Source organism: Amblyomma mixtum, chromosome 5 (genome assembly GCF_055824585.1).
Source record: "Amblyomma mixtum isolate Tamu chromosome 5, ASM5582458v1, whole genome shotgun sequence".
Classification (NCBI taxonomy): Eukaryota; Metazoa; Arthropoda; class Arachnida; order Ixodida; family Ixodidae; genus Amblyomma; species Amblyomma mixtum.
The window spans coordinates 47,735,345-47,754,144 of record NC_143016.1 but is presented as its reverse complement, the minus strand read 5'-3'; the positions used below and the strand labels follow the sequence as shown (position 1 = coordinate 47,754,144).

Here is an 18,800-nt window from a genome sequence, read left to right as displayed (position 1 = left end):
TCATGGCATAGCTGCCTTTCTGCTCTATGTTTTTGATGAATTTCTTTGCTGTTCAGGTATTTCTGTATTATTTCTGCTGACGTTTAGTTTTAATTAAAGTGCCCTCACTGAATTCCAGCTGTGCACAAGTTGTCACTGAATTTCACATCGCATTGCCGTAATCAGGCCGTCAATTTTGTTTTCTTGAATTTTACATTACTTTTGAAAGACTTGTTGAGTGTTGCATTTTATTCTGCAACATTTCTTTGTTGCAGAATAAAATTGCATGAATTGAATTTTCAATTCAATTCATTGATGCTGTGTTTCAACTGTTCACCTAGCAGAAAACAATCCGAATTGCATATTGTAGCAGTTAAACTTCTGTCTTTCGCATAAATGTGACAAGTTTTTGTCACAAGTTATCTCTAATAAAAAATTGGCTGTAGTTTAGCTCTGGTTAAACCTGGAGGATTGCGATAGCAACATCAGGCAAGTGATGTCACTATGCACAGCTGGCATGCCTCACTGCGCACGCTCGCCTTCCTTTCCTTAAAATGATCGGAGTGTAAAAGGTTGCCAACGAGCACAACGAACCCCGCATTTCTGCTACAACCTTGTCAATGCCTGCAACTCACATCTCTCTCTCATCACCCTGCGTACCTATAAGCATGATTCAGGCGTCCACTGACCCAGGGAGCCATTATGCACACTTCCTTTCCTTAAAATGATCGAAGTGTAAAACATGGCTAACACAAACGCCAATGAACACAACAAACGCTGATGGCCACGGCCATGTTTCTGGCACAAGTTGTCAATACCAACGCATGCAGCGCACACCTGTCACTACCGCCACTTAGCTTAAAGCATGGTTGAGGTGTCCACTGTTCCAAGAGGGCAGTTATGCGCCTTCCCTCTAGTTTGGGTGCCACCGAGATGTGGACACCTTGCCCTCACCTCATGCCATGTATATTCTGGCATAGCAGAGCTAAGCCACGGCCAGTTTTATTTGGTCGCCCATAATCTACAGCTGGTATGACGTCACAGCGGCAGTAGCGCCACAGGTGCGCGGCGCGGCATAACTGCAGCCGGGCTATCCGAAGGAGCGAGTTGGTCGCCCATATTCACTCTGCTAAAGGTCAAACGTAGCTGTGGCCGGATCACGCGAAGGCTTTTCAAGTGGCAGCTCATACAAACTTCTTGGTAGCAAAAGGGTGGAGATAAGAATCCTTGGTGTAGTGAAAATGGTTCTGCAACATACTTCTTATCTGAAAAAATACGCAGTGTGGTGACTGATCACACAAATCCGGCATGTGGTCTTTTGCACCATAGCCGTAGCATTTTGCTATCGACTCTATTTAGGGGTGGGAACTAGTTGCACCCACAGCAGTAATGTTGATATCTGCTTGTACTTCGGCAAGTTGGCAAGTTTCATTTTCTGAAGTGCTGTTAATGTACTAATTCTAGAATTACTACGTGGCCGCAGCTGGCAAAAGACAGGGTTAATTGAAGAGACATGGGAGAGGCCTTTGCCCTGCAGTGGGTGCAGTCAGGCTGATGACGATGATGTTAACGTGTGGTTTCAATGACAATTTTGGGTTCCTATTTTCTATTATGAATGCAATTTTTAGAGGAAGGTCTTGCTCGAATGTAAAAAATGTTTTTTTTATTTTTTAAATATAAATTACATTCTTGGTTGCTTGCACCTCCCTGTTGCAGTGGGAGAGGTAGAGACAGCATTTGAAAAGGATCCTGACGAATTCAAGAGTCGTTATCATACTAAAAAGCCTGACCCCGCCAAGGACGTCATCTTTTCCTGTCGCTCGGGGCGCAGAGCTTTGATGGCAGCAGAAAAGCTACAAGAGCTGGGGACCTACCATAGGTGAGTGTGAGACTGCTCTTTCTCAGTACTGAGTGCAAGTGCTCCTAACACTCACCAGCACTCAGTTGGAGTATATTTTCCTAACAGTGTTGCCTTGGTTTGATTAACACAGCACATACAGTGTACTTTTGGGGACTAACTAGTTTTCACCCTGAATGCCATTTACAGGAGGTTACAAGAAAACTGGGCAGGAGTGTTATCAATGTCACGAGAACAACTATAGGCTTTAGTAGTTCGACTTCAGGTGCTGTAGCTGTAAAAGAGGATATCATTGTGCCACTGATTAATATAGATTATGACATACTGTGTCAGTAGGGTTATGCAGACTATGTGCCTCTGTACCATGCTTTCTTCTTCTTCATACCCCAAGTGGTGCAGCTTCTACTGCTATACACATGTATCCTTGTTGTGTAAATCAAGTGCTGTAAAACATCTCTTTTGTGCTACAAGAGACTATGTGCGCACAAGAATTTGACTTCAGGTGTATTAATTCAAGCCAGCTTAGAGCTTCCATGAGTCCCCACTTGGCCATATTACATACTGCTTTTTTTATGTTTTCTTAATTTAGCAAGTTGTTTCAGTTTTTTTTTTTTTTTTGTGACTCCATTGAATCATATTGTTTTAGTACTCACGTGCAAGAATGTACAGGCATGCCAAAAAAATCTGTCTTATAATACAAGTATATGTGCTATCAACACATGCACACAGATATTGATGTCATAGCACAAATAAATAATCACGAATGAAGCTGTGGAAGGCGGAGTATGTAATGAGCCAAATTATGTTGAGCTGAACTGATTTTTCAAAATATTTGAGTTCAGTGGCACTTGCTCTAAGTGTCTCATAAACAGGTGCAGTTTTTGTAGCACGTTTAACTTGCATTAGAGGTATATTAGCACCTTATATAGCAGCACACCTGATACTTTAAGCATTATTGTTGGTGCTTGACTTGCGTAGGCCAAAGTATATTTATTTCACTATTAACCTAATTTCTCAGTTAGGCATAATGAACCTTTGAACCAGAAGAGATTAAATACATACCGTATATACTCGTGTAAGGGCCGCCCCCGTGTAAGGGCCGCATCCCCAACTTGGCCGCCGGCAATTCAAAAAAGAAAAAGTGAGCCAAAAACTGTTTCATGCGTGCATAATTTTGGCCGCATAAAAATCACTACGACCACGAATGCGTTGTCTCGCGCGCCGTGCTTGGCCTGGAACCCCGCACACGCGGTCCGTCATCGACGCTAGCTCGCTCGGCGTTCACACCAGAAAGGATTGACAAAACGTTATGCTGTGCAAAAGTCAGGATGGGGTGCAGGCGTGTTGATGGGGAACAGGCGTGTTGTGCGTATCGCAGTTTTTAGGTGGTGACGCGCTGCTCCAAGCAGTCACAAGAGCCGCACCTTTGGTGGATCTTAGGTGGAACTTAGGATCACATGAAATTTGCCAGTAAAGTAATACAGTGATCAAGCAACCGCTAGCAACCTGTCTTACTGTGGTTGGTAATCGCGCAGATTGCGTGGGCACAATCCACACTTTTAATGCATTGTGTACTCGAAGGATTCGTCGCGCCTGCGCTAATTTGTTATAAAAATAGGTATCGCCGCGTAAAAAACGGACGCGTAATCGGGGCTGTGCCGTAGCAGAAATTTTTTGCGGAAAAACGGCGGTTCCGTGTAAGGGCCTCGCCCCGTAAGAACCGCGGAAAAAAAGTGCTGCCCTTACACGAGTATATACGGTAGTTTCAATTAGAAAGTTAATAATTGTCGCAAACCCCTCAACCTTTTAGTCATCTTTAAGGGTGAAGAGGACATTGACATCTGTGCCGCTCTTATTCTTTTTTTAGTCTTTAATTTAAAAAAAAGTATTGATTTTTGGACAAGTTATTATGAACTGCCCAATTCTAGGAGTTCCTTATTCAGCATTTTTGTGGCATCAGTATTACAAAATTAATTCTGTCTCATTGTTACATGAAACAGGCTTTGTAACATGCATGCTTAAAGCTTGCACACACACAAGGAACAGTGCGTAAAATGCAACAAGCCAGTATGGCACAAGAATTTTTCGCACTATAGCTGCAGAGGGCTTTCAGTAAGGTGCGGTGATGCAAGGCACTTTTTGGTGCCACTTTTTGGTTTGTTGATTCTGCTGGAGGTGCAGTTGGAATCGCTATCAATTGCCAGTGTTTTCAATATGGGCTGTTTATAAGCAAAGGTAACTGGAGACTAAAATAATTTTGCTTGCAGCTTTTATGGCTTTCTTTAATGCAATTGCAGGCAAAGCACACTTTTATAAGCTGCACAAAACGAGCGTGGGAAAAGATTCACCTTCAAGACAATGAATGCACACAATCAGTGCCAACACCCATGCTATCTGATGTGTTCTTCATAAGTGTCCTTCCGTGCTGTTTAATTCTGGTGGTCAAAGTGCATCAACTAGCCTATATCAGACTTCAGCTGTAATGATGTATTTTGGGTTGCAGGCTTTTCATTCCATGACAAAGAAAAAACAACACCCACACTTGCTGTCATAGAGGTTGTTGGAAGTAAGCTAAATGAGTACGTATTTTGCAAACCAAGCATTCTGTTGCATGTAACAGTTAGTTTAGGGTGTATTTGTTTTTTGCAACAGAAGTTGTAGCATGCTTTCTCTCTCTCTCAACCCCTCCCTCTCTCTCCTCTTTTTCATCTCTTACAGCATCAAAGTGTACCCTGGCAGTTTTCAGGACTGGGTTTTGAACGGTGGAGATTTCCATCAGGCACCCCTACCCTAAGATCCTACACAGGACCAAGCTTGAGAGAAATGGAGAGACAAGTGAGGCACGCTGTTACTGTGTTGTCAGAGATGTGTTCATGCTAATAAATACTGTTGGTTCTAAACCAAGGTTACCTCTGTTTTTTTAGTGCTTTCTGTGCATTGCAGCATGGGTCTTGCAAAGAAGTTCTCTTAAATTAAGGCAGTGGCATGTTGGCTTGCTTTGTACAGCATAAACATGCTATGTGTTGCTATGTGTATGTGATGGAAGGGTTGTATGGGCAAAGCATTCTTTAGCAAATGGTTAACATTAGAACAGCAGTATAAATACTGTGCTTTTCATTTTCTGTTCTGGTTGTTATGCCATTTATTTATTTACGACTGTACTGGTTTTCTGAGAGGCCTTAGCACTGCCATGCTGGCATCAAAATATCAATGTTACGCATTAATGAACAAACTTGTTAGCGTCATTGCTTTCGGTATAGTGACCAAGTAGCCGAATTTATGTTTCCACACAAAGGGCATAGTGTGTGGTTGTCAATAACACATTAGTGTGGTGCTACTCTTCTGACAATCAAACGAAAAACTACATAGAATGTTTACTACATTCGAATCAGTGTGAAAGCGCAATTTTTTTCTACGTAGAAGGCGATGATGAGCGGGCAGTACCGCGGGATGGAGCGCTCGCGCTAGGCGGACAGACAACGTGACAACGGATGATATTGCTTGCGCTGGTACCCATCACATTGGTGGTTATGCACTGAAAATACTATGGCCTCCGTTCCGAGAAGGACATTGCGTAATAGTATATTTCATGCGCTTTAATCACAAAAAATGTAGGATAACTGTAGAGAAAGACATCTGGAGAGTCATATATTTCTTAGTAAATCAGTCTTAAATGGGGAGCCTGGTCTTGAAAAAAAAAAAAAATTATTAAGGAAGTCACAGTTAAGAAATCTTCAGGGAATATTTATTTTTGTGTGCTGATTCTAGATATGTCATTTAATTTCATGTAAAACAATTCTTTGAGCACTTATATAATTTTTAAGCATATATTTTGTGATGAGCTTTGAAAAAAATTTCTTGCGGGAAACATACTGATATGTATGCCATTGGGTTCTCTTGACACCATGGAATGCAATAAGGGTAAAATTGTCTTCTTGCCTATCATAGAACTTAAGTTATAGGGCTTTGAAGTTGTCGCTTCAGAAATGAGAAGAAAAATGTGTATACCTGTTTCTGAAGTGGCAGCTTCAGTACCCTATAACTCAAGTTCTATGATAGCCAGGATGATAATTTTACCCTTATTGTATTCCTTGGTGTCAAGAGAACCCAGTGGCACACATTTCAGCGAGTTTCCCGCAACAAATTTGCTTCAGAACTTTTCGCAAAATGCTTGCATAAAAATTGCATAAGTGCTCAAGGAATTGTTTTACATGAAATTAAATGACATATGTAGAATCAGAGCATAAAAATGCATGGAACTGTGACTAGATTAATAAAATTTTCTTTGCAAGACCAGGCTCCCCTCTTAACTTTTCAGTCAGCTCTTGTTGTTACTGTTCGCTGAAAAGTGGAGCTATTCGCAGCTGAAAGAAACTCGTAGTAAAATTAATCGACGAGTGCATCATATCTTGTTAACAGTTAGCTGTTAGCTTGGAAGAAGCAGCTTTCAGTATGTACAAGCTAATCAGGAGTGTCATTTAGATGTTCTCGCTGTCTTCTGGCTGTATACTTTCTGTCGCGAAGTGTTGTTTTGTTATACTCAGATGTGTTGAAGCCACATCTGCTTTCACAATGTTGTGGTGTAGTATGGTATGTGGGGTTTAATGTCCCGGAGCTGGGCACAGGCTATGCAAGAGGCTGTAGTGGAAGGCTCCGGATGAATTTCAACCCCGTGGGATTCCTTAAGTTGCACTGACACCGCACATCACATGAGCATTTATGCGTGTCACCACCATCGAAATTCATTCACCGTGGCCGGCATTTCAACCTTGACCTCAGCACCTGAACGCTGTAATCATCAACACACTGTGGCGCATTCACAGTGGTGGTCAGCGAAAGAAAATATTGGAAAATTTGTAACTATTTTTTGTTGTTTCATTAGTGACCGCTTGCTTTTACGGTCAAACAGCGTGTTGTGCAATAGGAAATCACCTTATTGTAAGCAACGCATATACTGCACTAAACTGGAAGCGAAAGCATGGGGAGACAGAACAGTTGCACGCTACTCAGTGCTCTATTATTTTGGAGCCACTGAGACAATTTTTGTACCGTAATTTTGTCTTTCATCAAGTAAAATTGTCCTACATGAGCCAGTTACGAGAAAAATGGCAGAATGGGTTGTGGTTTGGTGAGGCCTTCAAACTTTGCTTGAAATGCTTATTTCACTTGTGTAAAATTTGCGTTCGTGTAAAATTTAGCGCTGTTTTTAGTTTCCTGAACACATTGGCACACCAACTAGCACCGCAGAAGGTACTGTTAAGACAGCAAGTGTACAGGAGATCTGCCATTGGGGTTCAGTGGCTACTAGGGCGTGTAATTGTAGCACAGCTGTGATGGCCAAGTTTCAGTGGGTGTGGAATGCAAAAATGCCTGTGCGCTGTGCCCGTGTTAGTGCACTTAAACGAAACTCGGGTGGCTGAAATTGATTCGGAGTCCTGCACTATGATGCATTTGTTGCCTAGGTACAGCTTCAGGATGTTACATTCCACATACCGCCAAATTTGCAAAGAATAAGAGAGATGCTTTCTCACATGAATGAACAGGGTTAATTGGAGAGACATGGGAGAGGCTTTTGACCTGCAGTGGGCGTAGTCAGGCTGGTGATGATGATGATGACATGAATGGGTAAGGGCCACTCACAACTGGTGATTGTTGTTGGTTTAATACTCACCAGGACAAAATTTCCAGACCACTGCACTAGTGCTTAAACCTATGGAAGTTAAGACAACACCAAATTTTTCAGTTTTTTTGCTCTGGAAATATGCGTAAACGAATTTGCCAGGACTCATTAAATAATTGGAATTGGATTTGTTCTGTTGTTTAGTTTCAGTGTCAGTTGCCAGATAATAGTAGCAATGTTAGAGTATGAGATCACAGGAGGCATACAAGAACTGCAATATAACCACTGCTTTATCATTTTAATTCATTCAAACCCTTGTGCTAGTTTCAGAAGAGCAATCATATTGCAGTTTTTGCGTGTTTCATGCGATCTGGTGCTCTCTTGTGATGTCGCAAGTTTTTCGACTGCTGAAACTGAAACCGAAACTGCATGGAAGAATAAATTGACTTTACAGTTTTGGTACCGAGCGTAGGGGAATTTCACATAGTGCACCATGTTTACTAATGTCTTGCGCATCAATGTAAAGCAAAAATTTTGGTGTCTGTACTTCTTTGATCTGGAGTCAACTTAATGATTTGTTTTTAAGCTTGCTTTTAGAAGTCTGCATGGCTGAACAGCCTCATCAAGAAGTCGATGTACACATACCTATCTTATGTTCATATCTGGTCTGTGCACTGAATTTCTCTTGCATAATTGCAGCAGTGCTGTTGGGTGCCACATGCAACAGAAGCTAAAAAAAGCTAATGATTTACTTCCGCAATTTGGTGGCAGGCAGATTAGATTTTGGTTGAATAACTTGAGGGGATGCAGTAGCATTAATCAGCAGCCTGGTTCCCATCTGTGTATCGCTTCACGTAGGTGCTGCCTACGTCATAGAGTTTCTTACTATTACCTAGAGGGAAAGCTGGCGGCGCTGCACTTCAGCCACCATGGACGCTCAAAGCATCATGGGGCGGTGAGCTACTTGTTGCGGGACGGTCGTAATTTTTTGGGAACATGGAGTGGCACTACTAAGACGATTCATTCCGAAAACGCTGTTCATGTGTGTGCAGACGACTTCCGCGCGAACGCAGTGGGCAAAACCCATAGTAGTGAAAACGCGACGACACACGACGCCAATAAAAGGTTTCACTTTTCCGAAATGCCATTAAAAAACCTCTTAAAGTATCTAAGCAACAACATCGTTTTTGAAAACATATTTACTTTTAAAAGTGCGCCTGTTAATTACGAAATATTAGTTTTTATAGTGTTCACTACTTGGCCAATAGGAGAGCGAGTCGTCTCTTATTTTGGGCAAACTTTGCACTTAAATGCTTTTCTGCTCGTTTGTTGCAATCATTAGACAAGATATTGAATGTTAGGACGTTTGTAGTTATCGAACAGCTTTATTTTTCTATTATTTTTTGGCCAAAAGTTGCAGTTCCGCAACAAGTAGCTCACCGCCCCATGATGCTTTGAGCGCCCATGATGGCTGAAGTGGTCTCGAGGGGTCGCCATGCAAACTCCCATAGACGGGCTGCCAGCTTTCCCTCTAGGTAATAGTAAGAAACTCTATGGCCTACGTGCCTACATATGCGGAATTGGTCGTCGTCTACTTTACATTCATAGATCACTGGGAGTCCTCGTACCGCTGCTGGCGCAGTGGTGCAGCAGTCAAGTGATGCGCCACTTCCCCGACAGGTGGCTATGTCAAACACAGCCACCAATGCAGCTTGCAAGACTCAGGTTTCTCTCCCTGACCAACCTCTCGCAACTGCCTGCCAGGATGGGCAGTTTGCTTACACTTTGGTTGGGAGGTTGGCACCTACCACAATAGGCAGGTTGCGATGACTTCACAATTTCACTTCACCTCGATGGCACGAGGGCCATCTGCTTTTTCACTCAACACCGACAGTGCTGATGCCAGATTTTCTGGAAAACAGGAGCCTTAACGCTATCACATTAGAATATAAACTGGTGACAGCTCTCAAAGTGAACTTACTTTGTGGACTGGGATACTTCTTGAAACCTTGTGTCATTCAAGATAACGCATAAGTGGAATATGACAGAAGCCAACAGCCACAGAAACCAAGGGGCACAGGGGATTTTTTTTAAATTTATTTATTTAATTTGTGCTGTTCATCAATTTAGAATATTACTGAATATGTTATCACTTCATGCTAATTGATTAGAAAAGCAGAAGAAAAAACAACCACATGCCGCCGGTGGGATCCGAACCCACGACCTCCGATGAACACTCTCAAGGTTAGGTTACTTGTAAACATAAATACCCCCGAAAGCAGAAGATTTGACAGCCGTTGCCATAGCTCAGAGGTAGAGCACCGGACGCGTAATTCGGAGGTCGTGGGTTCGGATCCCACCGGCGGCATGTGGTTGTTTTTTCTTCTGCTTTTCTAATCAATTAGCATTAAGCGATAACATATTCAGTAATATTCTAAATTGATGAACAGCACAGATTAAATAAATAAATTTAAAAAAATCCCCTGTGCCCCTTGGTTTCTGTGGCTGTTGGCTTCTGTCATATTTATAACGAGCCCCTCATTCTCCTTCCCTTGTTTACATAAGTGGAATGATATACTTAAGCTGTCTAGCCTACTGACACCAACAAGCTACACGTATGCACTTGTCTAATTAAGTGACCTTGAAATTACCTTAGTTGGGTCACTTAGCAACATTTGCAGGCATCAGGTAACTCAAGCTTTATTTCAGCACAAAAAAAAAAAATACAAAGTGTAGAAAATTCAACTCAAAAGGTGCTTAAGTCCAGGAGCCTTCCAGTGCCAAGTCAACAACTGCACACGTCACCTTGCCAATGTCTGCATAATGTGGTGTCTTGTCTCCCTGCAGCTTTTAAGCAGTTGTGGCAGTGTTTTACTTGCGGCATCCGTAGGAGTGCTCTTCTGCATTAGGTAACCTAAACTGGGATATCATCAAGTTTCAGCCTCCAGACTGTTGCCAGGCATGTTCGTCATGTTGTAGAGAGTGCGTGACCCAGTCTCAGTGTCGCTGTCATCCGTGCCGGTGTCATCCGTGTTGGTGTCGCCACTGTCGTCAGTTTCGGTCTGAGAGTCGTAGTGCGTGTGGAGAGGCAAGTCACACTCAAGCTCGTACCTTGGTGCTTGCTCCAAGTCTAATGGGGGATCAAGGTGTGGTTGCATCCCTGTCTCCACTCCCGCCTGTATCTCAGCCTGTATGCCTGCATCCATGTGCATGTGCATTTGAGCCTGTTCAAAAATGGAGCCTCGGGGCCCCATGCCTGGCTGCTTAGCGGTCTGCAGCTCGGTCTGATACCCAATCTGTATCTCGCATGATATGCCAGCATGTGTTTCCACCGGCACGTCTTCCTGCAAATCAGTTTGAATCTCTTCTTTCATCTGCTTTTTGATCATTGGAAACACATGCGGCTGCTGCACTACGATGGTCCCCAGCGGCTCAGTCATGTGAGGTCCGCAGGCAACAGTTACGGCTGCACTTGTTTCAGTAGCTTTGTGATCTTCTTCTTCTGGGGTTGTCTCATCATATGCTTGGTTTTCAGGGGACACTGGCCCGGTCTGCTGCAGCTGCTGATGTTGCTCTTGCTCTTGCTGCTGCTCTTCCTGCTTCTGTTGCTGCTGCTGCTGCCCTGGCATGGCCGGGGTCAGCTTGATTATGTGCGGGGCAGGACGGGGCGGTGGTGGAATGCCACCCATTCGTGCAGAGCAAGAACCGCTCGATGTTCCCAAGGTGAGACCTGCACAAAAACCAGGGAGTGATCTTGAAGAGGCAGCAGCAATGCAGTACAGAATAATGTCTATGCACGTGCAGACATCACGGCCAAGCTGCTCAGCTTGCTTCTGTAGTGTTTTGAGTCGCTATGCATAGCACTGACCTTTATCCTCCGCTTTGATGGTTGCATGGTAGCTACCGCCAGAACTATAACAGCTCTAATGCATGCAAAAACAAGCCAATTCGCATCTTGCGAAAGTTTGTAGATTAAAAGATGTAACCGACATAGCTGAAGTAAAGAAAAGGAAAGTTAAGGTAGCCAGCAGCCGTGCCAGAAATGCCCAGAACCAGGAAATGCAGCCTTAGATATTGAGTCTGGATGCTAGTGAAGTTTGAAAAATATCATTAAAGTTCGTGATCTCAGGTGGATTATACAAAGCCTAGGCCTTCAGAAGTAATGCAGTCGAGCCTGTATGTATCGAATCCGAATATTTCGAATTATTGGCTGTGTCAAACACACAGATTATGCTTTTGAATATCCTGTGTAAAAGTGTAGGAAAGTCGCTCAGTATATCGAACTCCAATTTCGCCGCATGTTAGTTATATCGAACTCTGCTTTTGCACCCCTTCAAGTGGCGCTTCTCCTAACAGTGCTCTTCAATCACTATATTCGCGCTCAGAGACTGGTCAGGTGCGCAACCTTGGGCACCTGCTGGCAGCATGGGCGCTGTGAAACCGTGGGACGTGTTGAACTTGGGGAGTGCTCAAGGGTGGACTTCAATCTCTTGTAGTTATGTGGTAAAGCCAACCTAACTAAAGCCTAGCGGAGGCCCTCACCTGGTATGCTTCACTGCCGAAAGCATTGCCAAAACCAATTAGCTGTACCTTCGTTTTAGTGGGCGATTATTCTGTTTATAGTGTACTGGTAACAGGCTTGGTTAACGTTTGATAGGCAGGGGCTAGTCCCAAAGAGCTGTTTGCTGCGGCGTCAATGCTAAGCAGGCTTTGTACAGGCACGCCAAGTGTTTTGTGCCCTGCCAACATGCCTACGAGGGGGTACCCAAAAGAATCCGGACTAATTTTTTGAATCGGCACAGCTTCTGTGGTACCGCATTTTGCCGCTAGGAGCGCATAGAACGCACATTCCAGAGCCAGTAAGCCGAGTGCCGTCGCTGAAGGAGGTCAGACTAGTTTAGGCAGAGTTTTAGAGTGACGACTGTTTTGTGTGAGTGTCGTTTTTGCAATGGCTGATTTTCATGAACAGCGTGCGCCGGTGAAATTCTGATTTTTTCTCGGAAAAAGTGGAACGGAAACTTGAAATATTCAGAAAGACGTTCAAGGACGATGCTATGGGGACAACTGAATTCCTGAATTAAATCCTGAATCAAAGCAACAGTCATGCCAATGGAAAACTTCAAATTCACCTCTCCTCAAGAAAGCTCGTCAGGTGAAACCAAATCTCAAAACAATGCTGATTTGTTTTTTCGACGTGAGAGGAGTCGTCCATTCAGAATTTGTTCCGCAGGGTCAGACAGTTAACCAGGCTTTCTGCTTGGATGTATTGGAAAGATTGGGCAACAGTGTGCGGTGGAAGCGGCCTGATTTGTGGCAGACGGGTGACTGGTTTTTCCACCATGGCAATGCCCCTGCTCACACAGCCCTGTCTCTGCAACAATTTCGGACCAAAAATGGCATGACCTCTGTTCCTCAACCCTCTTACTCACCCGACCTTGCCCCGTGCTACTTTCTTTGTTTCGTAGAATGAAAAGACAGGTGAATGGAAAGATTTTCGCTGATGTTGCTGCGGTGAAGAAAAAAACGATGGAGGGACTGTCAAGCATCACAAAAGATGAATTTAAACAATGTTTTGAAAAATGGAATGAAAGATTCGACAAACGTATCATTGTAAGTGGAGAGTACTTTGAAGGATATTGAAGGTCTGTGCTTAAAATGTGAACAAATAATTTCAAACAAAAATAAGTTTGGTTTCTTTTGGGTACCCCCTTGTATTTCGCGAGCCCCTTTGTGTTCGATATATCCAGATTCGACTGTAATGCATACTCCAATGGCAGCAGCTGTTTGCATTCAACAATATGTTAACAGAGAGCTTTTGGAACATCTGTATAATGTAAAATTGATCATTACAGATTGCTCATTGCATTTTTTTCAGTTATTTCGTTAAAATGCTGTATGGTAAGATATTTGCCAAAGCTACATGGGAAGCTTTGTGAATTATGGAATCTGAAATAATGGCAGAGAATGAGAATAACAATTTGATGCTAGCTAGCAGCAGCATTGCCTAATGAAACATGGTGTTTTTTTGACAAGTTTCTAGCAGCTAGGCTTACAATGTGAGCATCTGATTATTTTCTACATTTAACGGAGAAAACCCTGCTCACCAGCATGCAGCTGACAGCTCTATGCATTTTGAAGCTTTTCAGTGCCAGAGTAGTTTCACACAAAGCTGAACGTGTCTGTGGAAGTTTTGTTTGTCTGTCTTATTGCATTTTTTAGTCATAAAATGCTTGAACAAATAACGTGATTACTTGAATAAACCAGGAATTGTTGCAATAAACCAGTGGTACACTGAAATGATCTTTGCGTTAGTATCTCACACATTCTGGCTTTGGATTGGCAAATTTCGCATCATATTTTATGACAACATTGTCAGAGGGCCTGCAAGTACTTGTAATTTTTCACAAGGCTTTAGATGGGAGCTGTATCTGCCAGTGCTCCATTTTCCTGGTAATACAGTCACCTGTGGCTTCTCACTTTTTTTTCACTCACTTACTCACGAGAATAAAAACTGAAAATGTGCCACAACACGTGCACCAAGAACAATGCCGGTAAAACCTGCAGTGTGCCTGCACTTTCTGTGCCCCTAAACAAGTAGTATGAGAGTGAACACCAGTAGTGTTAACAACAACCAGTCTCACACTATTGAGCCGCCGCAGTGGCTCAGTGGTTATGGTGCTCGGCTGCTGACCCGAAAAACTCGGGTTCAATCCCGTTCGATGGAGGCGAAATTCAAGAGGCCCGTGTACTGTGTGATGTCAGTGCACGTTAAAGAACCCCAGGTGGTTGAAATTTCCGCAGCCCTTCACTACGGCGTCTCTCGTAGCCTGAGTCGCTTTGGGGCGTTAAATCCCATAAACCAAACCATAAACCATCTCGCACTACTGAGTGTTGTTAACACTACTGGTCACCAGTAGTCTTAACAGCAAACAAACATAGCAAACGTGACTCAGCCAATCTGTTGCTGTCTCCAGCTCATTTACTGCGTTGCCTTGTGTGCATTTGTGCATGCATGTGTGTGTGCACCTGTAGAGGGGCTGATACCCATTATGGGTTCGTACCCTGGTGCGAGCGCAGGTGGCTGGCCAGGTGTCCACTCTGGGCAAATGCCTTGTCGCAGATGAGGCAGTCGTAGGGGCGCTCTCCAGTATGCATGCGCATATGGTTACTCAGGTGGCCCGTCTGGGTGAAACGCTTCTGGCACACCGGGCACGAGTGGGGGCGGCCACCAGTGTGCAGCCGCATGTGGTTGTTGAGGTGACCACTCTGCGTAAAAGTCTTGCTGCATACCTGCACACATGTCCGCACACACGAGAGAGTCACTACTTGTAAACAGGTATACTACGAACCTGGCAACCATGACAATTAGTGCCAATGCACCTACATCACACTGCAGATTACGAGGCACATGTGAGCGTTATAAGTGTCATTGTGGTCCGGTTGACTTTGTGGCAGGCTGGATGTGACATGAACACATTCATGATTCATGTTTTCTTGTTAGAAATAGTAGCAATCTATTTGACCCAGTAACAAGGACATACCAAAGCTAATTAATTCTCTCCTAGAGTTTAGTAAACATTGCCCATGTACAATGTTGCACTTTGCGTAAACAGAGCATCAAAACTAAGCCTCAATTTTGCTTCAAAAGCATTACCTTGCCATCATGTAAATTTTGCCAGAGACCACGTTTTTGTTAAAGTTATGTTGGTGCAGTATCAGTAATGCTTCTGGTGCTAACTATTGCCACTGAACTGAAGTGTAATGGCACAGAATCAGATCATGCCTGGAAAGTGTGCATTCTCTAAATGTGCTGTGCTGCGTGGCTTCTCAAGGTCATATATTTGTTGCTGCGACTTTTTTTTATTCGTATTTTTTGGTGTTTGTTACATGGTGCTGTCACTTACAGAAGCTGCCTGAAATTATTGCCTTCGTACAAATAACACCCAAAATGTCTAATCATGCCAGAAAGACATTAACAAAAAATATTTTGCAGTCCTGTCATAAGTTTCATACTTCAGTGCCACATAGACAAAAGTGACTATGCACAACTACTAATTGAATGCTGGGTGTTCATTGAAAAGCTGTCGTTAAAGTGAGTCCAGCGTTGAGTTTACATGCTTCTAGTGCTCTCAATGTGCATCACGCATATTTAGTGATGCAAGAGCTTTTGACGTAAATATAGGTGAATCTGGACAGGGAAGTCAGTTTTCATCGAAGTTTTGCAAAATGCTATGTCTAAGGCAGAGACCACCCCTAGCGTTTGAGCAGTCTTCACAAGCCCTCGGACATACCTGGCACTCAAAGGGTCGCTCGCCCGAGTGCAGGCGCATGTGGTTCGAGAGATGACCACTCTGAGTGAAACGTTTGGAGCAGACGGTGCACTGGTAGGGCCGCTCGCCCGAGTGCAGCCTCTCATGGTTGTTGAGGTGGCCGCTCTGCGTGAAGCTCTTGTTGCAGTACTTGCACTCGTACGGCCGGTGGTTGGTGTGCATCCGGGTGTGGCTCAGCAGGTGGCCGCTCTGCGTGAATTTCTTCTTGCACACTTGGCACTCGTAGGGCTTCTCCCCCGTGTGTAGCCGCACGTGGTTGTTCAAGTGGCCCACCTGTGTGACGGCCACCATCATAAGTAAACCTGTGTAGTCACCAGGACAGCACTGCTGTTTTGCACAAGCAACGTGCATGCCGTGCGCAAAAGAGAATCAGCATCAAGAGGAATACGCTGTTAAAGAAGCCGTGCGCAAAAGAGAATCAGCGTCAAGAAGAACACGAAGTTAAAAAAAAAAACAGGAAAAGCAGAGCAAGGTTTATCTCTAGCTGAACTTTTGAGAGAGACGTAGGAAGAGGAAAGGTTAGCCAGAAGAGGGGTTCAGTTGGCTACCCTGCACATAGGGAATGGGGGGAGGGGGGAGGGGATATAAAAGGCAGAGATAAGGTTGACGTAATGACCAAGGATGTCGGGTTAAGGATGATTGTGTGGCAGGATCACAACCTGTTGTGCAAGCCCGATGCCCTCAGGAACTGGAACAGTGCCTGGCTTGCCTTTGGGGCTGAGGATCGATGTGGCATCCATCCAAGGATTTTGCTCTCCGACAGCGGGCGAGGGTCAAGATGTTCTAGGGCACAGCACAGCGTTTGTCTTTAGCTCCGAACGCAGGGCATTCACAAAGTTTCATCACAGCCACAGATGCATAGGCAGGGTTGTTGGCCATACCAACAAGGAATGAGATAATCACAATAACCAAACAACATAATATCTCAGAGGTGTCTTTTATGTCCATTAATGGTTTGGTTTGGTTGATGGGGTTTAACGTCCCAAAGCGACTCAGGCTATGAGAGACGCCGTAGTGAAAGGATCCGGAAATTTCGACCACCTGGGGTTCTTTAACGTGCACTGACATAGCACAGTACACGGGCCTGTGAACCTTAATGGCACAGAGTGTTGTCCCCTCTGAGTTCACAAGCATTTGCTCCAGACAATTCATTTATCCGAAGTCTACCATCTGGTTTAAAATAAAAGTGGTAGGGGTTTAACTTAGTTAAACCATCTACACATGCGAAAGCAGGTGACACTTAAGCTCTGCTTTACGAGCTTTAGTGGGTTAATGCCCACATATGCAGAATTGGTAATTCTCTACATTCATAGCTCACGGCGAGTCCTCGTACCACTACCAGTGCTGTGACGCAGCGGTTAAGGGATGAGTCACTGCACTGGCAGGTGGCTGTTTCTACCACAGCCACTGATGGGGATTGTGCGACCCATTTTGCTCTTCCTGAGCAATAATTTGCGACCAAGACAAGGCACACAAGACAAGACAAGCTCGGGGTTGGTACATCTGGAATAATGCTTTCGCGCTAAAGCTGGTCACATCATCAGTATATTGCCAGGGTGAGCATCAAGTTGCATGTATGCGACAGACTCGCTGAAAATCATCGCTGCCTTCCAAAAATATACTCTTCATTACCTAGAGGCAAATTAAACAGTCACTAGCTAGGACTAGCAGAGACAGCAGCTGCAGTGCATGAGCCAGCTGCTGCCTCGGCCAGAGCAGCCAGGAAGCAATGCACACCTGCTTAAACTTTTTGGTACAGATGTAGCAGGAATGCAGCGATGCCTGATGGGAACCCCGCCCTGAAGAGCTGCGACGAGACCGAGATGGCGGCGGAGGTGGTGGTGGTGGTGGGTCGGTAAGCAAGGGCAGTGGGGCCACCTTGTCGTCACCGGCCACCATCGATTGGCCATCCCCTGTGAAAGGTGCATGCAGCTCCATGTGGTTGTGCAGGTGCATGGGATGTTCAAACTTCTTGCCACAGATGTAGCACTGGAGCCGGACGCACGGCTCGATGGAGTTTCTCTTGGAGCGTGTGTTGTGCGCCGGCCCCACTATGGGATTCATGGTAGACGGTGGCGTGTCCATCTGAGCCGTGCAAGTGCTTGTGGAAGGGTCATAGGGTGTTGGCATGGGTGCCACCACGCACTCGTACTGCACGGGCATCGAGCAGAAGTCCATCAAGTGCATAGGTGGAGTTGTCACAAGATCCTGCACAGCGAGAAAGCATGAAGTCACTCAAGAATTGCGCTATTAAAGTTAAATAAAAGAAACACAGTGATGTCACAGTGTACTGTCTGTGAGAGCAAAAGCTGTTATAGCTTTGGTTTAACCATATAGCCCTTCATTCTATTGAGGAATCTACAGCGTCAGTTGTAAGACCATAATTACTTGGTGAATTCATGTAATCTAACTTCATTAATGGAATTCGATTCAATTCAATTCAGTTGCCACCTGCCAACCATGACAGGCGGCAAAGTGGAGAGATGGGGATCCCCCTCTCCTTGTTTGGGGGAGAGGAGGCGGGTGACTAGATTAGGCTTCACTGATTCGCCTCAGCATGACTAGGCATTCTCTTATGGCTGATGATGTCAATTCCACAGCAGAATGCAGAGTTAAATGGCTAAGCCAAAGCTGTAATAGCTTTCACTGACTAATGCGCTAAGCCAGCAAGCTTAGCTTTACAATTTTTTCTTCTGCACATCGTACAACCGTACACGGTAGTGTTATAACATGGTGCTTTGTGCAAAGTCTGAACGACATCGTCCAAGAAGTGCGTTTTTGAACTGTAGCATAAGGAATAAACAGATTGCCTTCAATATTCGTATACAGGATAAACTGAACACAACAAAGGGTTTTTCCTGCTGCTGCCACACCCAATTAGTGTAATGCTTGGTCCTTCCAAAGAAAAAAAATAAGCAAACGGGAGAGGGGAGCATTCACAAAGCCCTACCTGTATGCCATCACCATTCAGGGCCATGGTTGCCTTAAATGGGAGCAGTTCCCAGCAGGCTTA

At 44.4% G+C, this 18,800-nt stretch overlaps 2 protein-coding genes across 3 annotated transcripts in view; one reads left to right on the top strand and one right to left on the bottom strand.

Moving 5' to 3' along the window:
• LOC149342016 (rhodanese domain-containing protein CG4456-like) overlaps positions 1–14,191 on the top strand; it is a 15,563-nt gene extending 1,372 nt beyond the window's left edge. Inside the window, exons 3-5 of one of the 2 annotated variants that reach the window (XM_089544328.1) lie at positions 1,696–1,858; positions 4,556–4,672; positions 10,993–14,191. In XM_089544328.1, coding sequence (XP_089400454.1) covers positions 1,696–1,858; positions 4,556–4,631 — 239 coding nt within the window. In that variant the 3' untranslated portion in view covers positions 4,632–4,672; positions 10,993–14,191. Of the gene's footprint in view, positions 1–1,695; positions 1,859–4,555; positions 4,742–10,992 lie in introns of those variants that run through there. The other variant, XM_089544327.1, reaches the window with a different exon arrangement.
• LOC149342015 (uncharacterized) lies at positions 10,162–18,800 on the bottom strand. Its single transcript, XM_089544329.1, has 5 exons — positions 18,738–18,800; positions 17,525–17,995; positions 15,749–16,060; positions 14,519–14,747; positions 10,162–11,187 (listed from the first exon to the last, which is right to left on the bottom strand). The coding sequence occupies exons 1-5, from the start codon at positions 18,762–18,764 to the stop codon at positions 10,388–10,390; spliced, it is 1,839 nt and encodes a 612-aa protein (XP_089400455.1). The 5' UTR covers positions 18,765–18,800; the 3' UTR covers positions 10,162–10,387.